At 57.9% G+C, this 7,029-nt stretch overlaps 1 protein-coding gene across 8 annotated transcripts in view; it reads right to left on the bottom strand.

Annotated features, from left to right (window-relative positions):
* BCL11A (BCL11 transcription factor A) overlaps positions 1 to 6,202 on the bottom strand; it is a 72,923-nt gene extending 66,721 nt beyond the window's left edge. For 4 of the 8 annotated variants that reach the window (XM_064647451.1, XM_064647449.1, XM_064647448.1 and 1 more), the window contains exon 1: positions 5,609 to 6,202. In XM_064647451.1, coding sequence (XP_064503521.1) covers positions 5,609 to 5,663 — 55 coding nt within the window. In that variant the 5' untranslated portion in view covers positions 5,664 to 6,202. Of the gene's footprint in view, positions 1 to 4,386; positions 4,745 to 5,608 lie in introns of those variants that run through there. The other 4 variants (XM_064647450.1, XM_064647445.1, XM_064647446.1 and 1 more) reach the window with 4 other exon arrangements.
* Positions 6,203 to 7,029: the final 827 nt, after the last annotated feature.

Below are 7,029 nucleotides of genomic sequence, written 5' to 3' on the forward strand. Positions count from 1 at the left end.
GAAAGGAACCGGGCGCAGAGGGGGGGAGGAACGCGCCGAGCCCCCTCTTCATGAATATTACACCCCGCTCTCCACGTCCGCCTGCTCCCCCCCCCAGCTAAAGCCATGCAACACGGCTGTCAGCACGGCAGCGAGGGGATGGATTCATCAGTTACGGGGAAGAGGTTTGGCAGAAGCAGCTGTAGCATGCAGAACTCGGGAGAGCGAGCACCGCAACTGTCCCCGTGTTCCTACACGAGGGCAAATTTCCGACTCGCCGAACCATTCGGTGCTAAAATTGAACGAACAGGCTGGAATAACTGCGAAACTCTCGTGCTACTACGAATACGGTGTTTTATTGCTGGATGCATTATTTATGTACATGAATCCAAGGCTAAAAGCACTGCACACACACACACGCTCTCTCACACCACATGGGTGTGTATCTTCCACGAGCCAGACCCACTTTCTGAAATTCAGAAGCCTGAAATACAGCGCAGACAAAAGGTGTTTGAATATATACAGATATCGCATATTCCCTGTCCAGGCCGTGCAGGAAGCGTGTGTATGTGTGGAAAAGAAAAGAGAGGGAGAGCCAGCCCGCATGGCCACACACACCCGGGCACCGACACCCAGGGCACACACAGCTCTCAGAACACACGTGCACACACATATGGATTTGTGTCACTGTCCCTGTCGGCCTGTTTGCAGCTTCCAATTGAAAAAAAAAATAAATCTAAAGGCAGTAGTTATTCGTGGGGGAGGGAGGGGATGAGGCAAATAAATAAATAAATAGATAGATAAATAGATGGCAGAAACCAAAATGATAAAAAGCAAGTGCAGCAGAAATGCCTGCGGGGCTGGGGGGGGAGGCACCTCTCACTTTTCAGCTACTCCTCAGGATTCAAATAAATAGCAAATTCACCACCGAGTCCACCCAGAGATATTAAATGGATGGGATATTTTCTAGTACTTAAGGAAACAAGGCAATCAGTCATTTTGTGCTTTTTAATCCTGAAATAAGGGAATACCTAAATTATCTTGAGCGTGTTAGCACTGGTGGCCCTCAGCATCTAAAAATCAGCCTGGCCAAGCAACTGCCACATTTCCTCGCAACAGTGAGAAGCGCCTTCTTTAAACTCAAAATACCTTGCCTAATGTTGTCAAAGTTGACAAATTTTCTGAATGAGCTCCAAAAAGCTTCATTATGAGGCTATTTCTGCTCACAGAATCGTCAGTGGATGCTCTAACGAGGTAGACTCGGCTCTCTTTTCTGTTGGGCTTTTTTTTTTTTTTTTAGGTTAAATTTGCAGAGAAATACCTTGGCAATCTCTGTGCAGTCTCCACCGCTATTGCCTTTCACGAGGTAAAAAAAAATAAATACCAGGAGCGTGTTGGTGTTCCTCTGCCTGCGCAATACAACACACACGCTAACAGCAGTGAGCAGGGGGAGAGGGTACTACAAATACAGCCCACCTCAAAACACTGCCAGGTAATGCAAGAGAGACAGAATACAACTCCTAAACAGTTAATCAGCCTGACCTTCTTTAGCTGGCTGCCAATTTCACATTTAATGAACTTAAAGCCACAGAGAATCAAAAAATAGATTTTAATTTGACTGCACAATATTGGAACTGATTTTGATAAAGTGCAAAAATCCAGTGAACTCAGGTTAAATTTATTTCAACCCTACCTAGGCTGAATATTGAGGAGGAAGATCTGGAGTAGCTCCCAGTTGTGCTGCGTAAAATAATATTGAAAGAGCACACTACCTCGCCGTACCTCAGCTCCAACTAGGACACAGGGATCCAGTCCATCATTTCTTGCCTCTAGTACTACTTCTAATTTAACGTAAGGTCAACCACAGGAATATGAAGGTTACATTCGCATTAATAAAAACAATGTCTTAATCGCTGGGGTTTTCTCCTAAACTTACAGACCGACAAGAGCAAAGAGGCAACAACGTGCGTGCGTCTCACACTCCTCGGGAAGCCGGGAGAGGAGCAGGGTGTTTCTGCGGGATTGCCGGGGCATGGCTGTTTTTCCTCCCCAGCCGTTCCTTGCGTTCGGACCGAGAGGGAGTAAATTATTGCAGGACTAATTCCACCAGTAGCTCGCTGCACGCCGCAGACAAAGGTATTTTGCGAATCTAAGTTCGAGCTCAGCGACCCTCCGCAGCAGAAGACACAAAACCACCCGTATTCCCCTCAGAACTGGCTTAGCGAGGAGCTCTGCATAATCATTACTCAATTATAATGTTTTCCCGCGGCCTGATTCCTTTCTGACGCTGTCACTATTATTTAGCAGGGGAAGGTAACCCGCTGCTTCAACACCAGACAGTTAAAAGTAGCGCTGAGCAAAAATAGACTTTGCTAAAAGTCTGTACGGACTGGGCTGATTTACAATCAAAACCAGGAAATGAAGTGGTAATTCAGAGGTTGCTGATTACACCTCCACATTTCACCTAATTAATTTTATAGGAGGCAAAGTTCTTGAAAATAACAAGATGATCAAATGTACAGATATAAAATCTGTAACCTCAACATTTTCTATGCTCTTAACGTAAATTATTGCTAATTAACAAGAATTATATACTAATGTATGAAATACGGCTGGCACCGTGTTCGCTGCAAAACATTTGGCTCCTGGTGGAGGCAGAGCCGACAAAAAATATGCTTTTTATTATGACTGCTACTTTTAAAACAAAATATAAAATACCGGGATTACAAAGAAAGCACCGGAATACAATTCACCTGGTCTTGCCTCCGATATGCAGGATCCATCTTTTAATTCTGGGGCAATCAAAATTCCCTGCCTGGGTCCCTAATCATCCGTCTCTATTTTTCATGCAAATTGCCCTTCCACCAACATGTCTTTTCAGCTTTCCCCCTTCGCCCTCCTACTCCCCCCTTCTTCCCCCTGTTCCCAGTCACCAAAACAACCGCACCGGCAAAAGCGGGATGGCTTTTGGAGTGTCGGGAGAAAGGAGGTACTGGGGGTGATGGGGCGGGGAGGGGGGGATGCCACGGTACGGTGCGGGGAAATGCCCGCGGGGCAACGCGGATGCGCTGTCGGGGCATTTCCCCGCACCGTACCGTGGGAAGGATGGAGAGGGGTGGTTTAATCCCAAGTTTGTGTCCTGGGATCGTGCGGTGCAAGGAAAAGACTTGGGGGTACAATGGGAACCGCCAACACGTTACGGGGGAGGGAGGGGAAACCCGGGGAGGGGGAAGGCGAGCATCCCCCGCTGCCTCCCGGAGCAAGCAAACTCCGCGCAAAATTAAGAACAAAGAAGGAGAAGGAGGGGGGGCGTGGGGGGGTGGAGGGGAGGGAGCTGGGCGCCCTCCCCCTCCCGCCGGCCGGGAGGCAGCGGCGGAGCCGGCCAGGTTCAAGTTCGCGGGGCTGCCCGGTTGTTTGATCTCGCTGTGCCTCCTAGCGACCGAATCGGGCACGGAGCCCGCCCGCCGCCTCCGCCGCCCCGGCCCCGGCCCCGCCGCCGCATCCCCCCGGCTCGCCGCTCCCCCGGCCCGGCCTCCCCTTCCCCCCCTCTCTGTCTGCCGGCCCACCCACCCCACCCCCTTCCCCATCCCGGGGGCGGCTCTCGCCGCAGGGACCCCCCCGGGCCCGTCCCGGCCGCCGCTACCGCCCCGCACGTGCGGGAACTCCGCGCTGGCCCGCGGGTGCCTCGGCGAGGAGCAGCCGCGGGGATCCCGCCCGTCGCCGCTGCCCCGGGGGGCGAGTGGGAGTCCCCCACCCCCTCCTCCGGTCCCCGGTCCCGCCGCGATCCCCCCCCGTTCCCCGCACTCCAAGGGCCGACCGGGGAAAGCACGCCCCGTACCCCATTTCGAGTGGGGGGGCGCACCCCCGTAACCCAGTGATGCTGCACCCCGAGCCCAGCCAGGCAGTCAAAATAAAAAAGCGCCCCGAAAAGTAGCGGGGAAAGAGGGGAAAAACGAGCGGGGGCGGGGGGAGGAGGCGAGGGGCCGAGACCCCCCCCGGGTTTTAGGGTAAACTTGGGGCAGGCAGAGCCTCCGGTCGGCCCTGCCCGCCTGCAAAGAGCCAGCGCTGCTTCGCTCCATGTGCGAACCTGGCTGGAATGTTTGGGCGGCCGGAATGTTTGGGGGAGAGAAATCGCGGCGGAAAGTTTGGGGGGTTTTGCGAAAGGCTGAGGGAGCCAGGGATGGTTGGCAGGAAGAAACGGCCCTGGGTTTTCTGCCATCCCTGGGAGGGAACAAAACCCGCGGGGAGCAATGGGGGAAAGGAAAGGAAGAAATAAAGAAAAATAAAAGAAGAAGGGGAAAAGGAGCGAGGAGAAGCATGCAGCATTTCCCCTTCCCCCCGGCTCACCCCGAGGAAAAGGGGATTTTTTTTCTCTCTCCCTTCCTTCCCACCCCCCTCGCCCCAAACCTTTCCAGCTCGAGTTGCCTTTTGTTGTGCAAAGAGCGCTCCCGCTTATCTTGCATCTAGCCCTGGTGTGTGTGGTGGCGGCTGGAGGGAGGGACGGAGGGAGCCGGAGAGTTTTTGTTGCGAACGGGGTGGTGGGGCTCGGGGTTTGTTTTTTCTCTCCCGGGGAGAGCGGATTTGGTTTGGGGTTGAAATGCGGCGGCGAGAAAGGGCCGTTCGCGGGTGTGAGGGTGCGAGTGTGTGTGTGCGTGTGTGTGTGCGCGCGTGTGTGTGTGCTCAGCCCGGGCTCGCTCTCGCCTGTGTTTGTTGGCAGGAGGCTCCCCGCACACGCGGTGCTTGTAAACATTCAGACACGAGATTTTTCCCAATCAAAATCCACTTCCACTTTTTTTTTTTTTTTTGAAAATCTTCCAAAAAATAGTAAACGAGCGGGAGAACGCGAGGCGAGGGCGAGGAGGGAATCCCAGCCGGCGCGGCGCGGCTCGGCTCGGCTCTCCCTCGCCGCCCGGTGCCGCCCCCCGCCCCAGCCCCAGCCGGAGCGGCGGCGGGGCGGGCGCGGGGCGAGGTCGGGGCGGCGGGAGCCCCGCACGGCGCCGGCCCGGGGCGGCGGGGAGCGGGGGGCGGCGGGACGGCCACCCCGCACCCCGCGGCGGAAACAAAAGGGAGGCGGCCCGGCTCGGCCCCCCCCGGGAGGGCGCCGCGGGGCGAGGGGGCGAGCCCGCCGGTAGCCCGGGGGGCTCCGGCCGCCGGACCCGCTCCGCGCTCCGCTCCCCTCGCAGCTCCCCGCCCGCACCGCCACCGGGGGTGTCCGGCGCGCAGCCCGCCGCTCCCGCAGGAATTTCTTCCCACTTTCGGCCGGTTCTGCCCCCGGCAGCCCCGCACCTCGCCCGCGCCTCTCCCGGTGCCGGGGCGAGAGCTGCCGCTCTTGCCGCCAAAGAGCGCGGAGAGCGGGAGGCGAGCGCGGAGCGGGGCAGCGGAGTGCGCGCCGGCGGGCGAGGGGCACGGGCAGAAAGAGAAGAAAAGTCATCAAGGTGATTAAATTAGAGAGGGAGAAATTAACCGGAATGCTGCGAATCCCGAGCCGGCGCTGAGTTAATTTTTTTTTTTTTTCCCCGACTCGCTCACTCGCTCTCACTTTTAAATTTTTTTTTTCCCTGCTCTCGCTCAAATTAAAAATTAAATCCGTGAAGGGGAAATTAAATAAATTGCTCTCCGGGTTACTTACGTGAAAATTCCCGTTTGCTTAAGTGCTGGGGTTTGCCTTGCTTGCGGCGCGACATGGTGGGTTGGTGGCTTCGGTGGCTTGTGAGTCGCTCGGTTCACATCGGGAGAGACGGGTTAGAGAGGAAGGAGACTCCAGAGAAAATATCTTCATCAATGTCTTTTGACATCCAAAATAAATTAGAAATAATACAAAGATGGCGCAGGGAAGATGAATTGTGGGATAGCAGTCATGGCTTTTTTTTTTTTTTTTTTTTGTGCAAGGAAAAAAAAGAGAGAGAGGGAGAGGGAGAGAGAGAGAGGGAGAGAGAGAAGGAGAGAGAGAGATGAAAAAAATGGCAAAAGCCCCCCTGAGCTGCAAGTTCAAGTGCGGACGTGACGTCCCTGCGAACTTGAACGTCAGGAGCCTGGATGGACAGAGACATACAAAACATGGGCAGGGCAAGCCGGGGAGAGGGGAGGAGGGAAGGCGAAGGCAACACCAATGGACACTCATCAGGGGCTGGACATGAAAAAGAGAGCAGGACAAGCCAATGGACAGTGATCGCAGGGGGGAGAGGGGAGGGGGCGCGGCGGGGGGGGGGTGCACCGGCCGCCCGGCGCACGCTGCCGAATGGAGCCGGGGGGCCGGGGGCGGAGGGGGCGGCGGCCGGAGCCGCGAGTGGCCGCGGAGGAGCGGGTGCAGGAGGGGAGCCGGGAGAGGGGCGAGGGGGGGAAATTAAACACGCACACGGGGAGAGAGAAGGGAGGAAAAGGAGCGGGAGAAAGCGAGCAGGCAGGCAGGCAGCGGCAGCTCTCGCACGCACACCCCCGCCGGAAAAGCAAACACATCGGTGAAGCCAGAGCCGGGCAGAGAGGGCTGCGGGGCACGCTGGCCGCGGGCTGTGCCGAGGAGCTGGGGGAGCTGGGGGAAGCCAGGTAGGACCGGAGACCACCCAAAAAGCAGGGGGGGGCATCCGGCTCCCGGCTTCCCCGCTCGGCCCCCCCCGCATCCCCCTCGAAGCCGCGGAGTCCCCTCCTCCCGGGAGCTGCGGCCCGTCCCCGGGGGACGGCGGCGGCGGCTCCGCGGGGAGCTGGGGATGGCGGGGGCTCGGCCCGGGCCGCGGGAAACTTCGGCGGGGAGCGGCGGGCCTTGCCCCGGGGCGGGCGGGGGAGCAGCGAGCGGAGTTTGGCGGGCGAGAAAGCGGCAGGCACGGCAGGAGAAGCCGCAGGAGCGGGGCGGGGGGGAGCGGAGGGCGGCGGGACCTCGCGGCTTTCCCCGCGGGCTGCTCTCGCCCGCCAGCCCGGAGCCCCCCTCCCTGCCCCGGCGGCGCTCCGAGCCCTGCCCGCAGCCACAGGCTCCGAGCGAAAGCGAAACGCGGGTCTGCCGGCGGCGGGGCGGCGCGGGCAGCGGGCTGGCACCGGGGGAGGGCGGGAGAGGGGGGG

Source organism: Pseudopipra pipra, chromosome 3 (assembly GCF_036250125.1).
Source record: "Pseudopipra pipra isolate bDixPip1 chromosome 3, bDixPip1.hap1, whole genome shotgun sequence".
Taxonomy (NCBI): domain Eukaryota; kingdom Metazoa; phylum Chordata; class Aves; order Passeriformes; family Pipridae; genus Pseudopipra; species Pseudopipra pipra.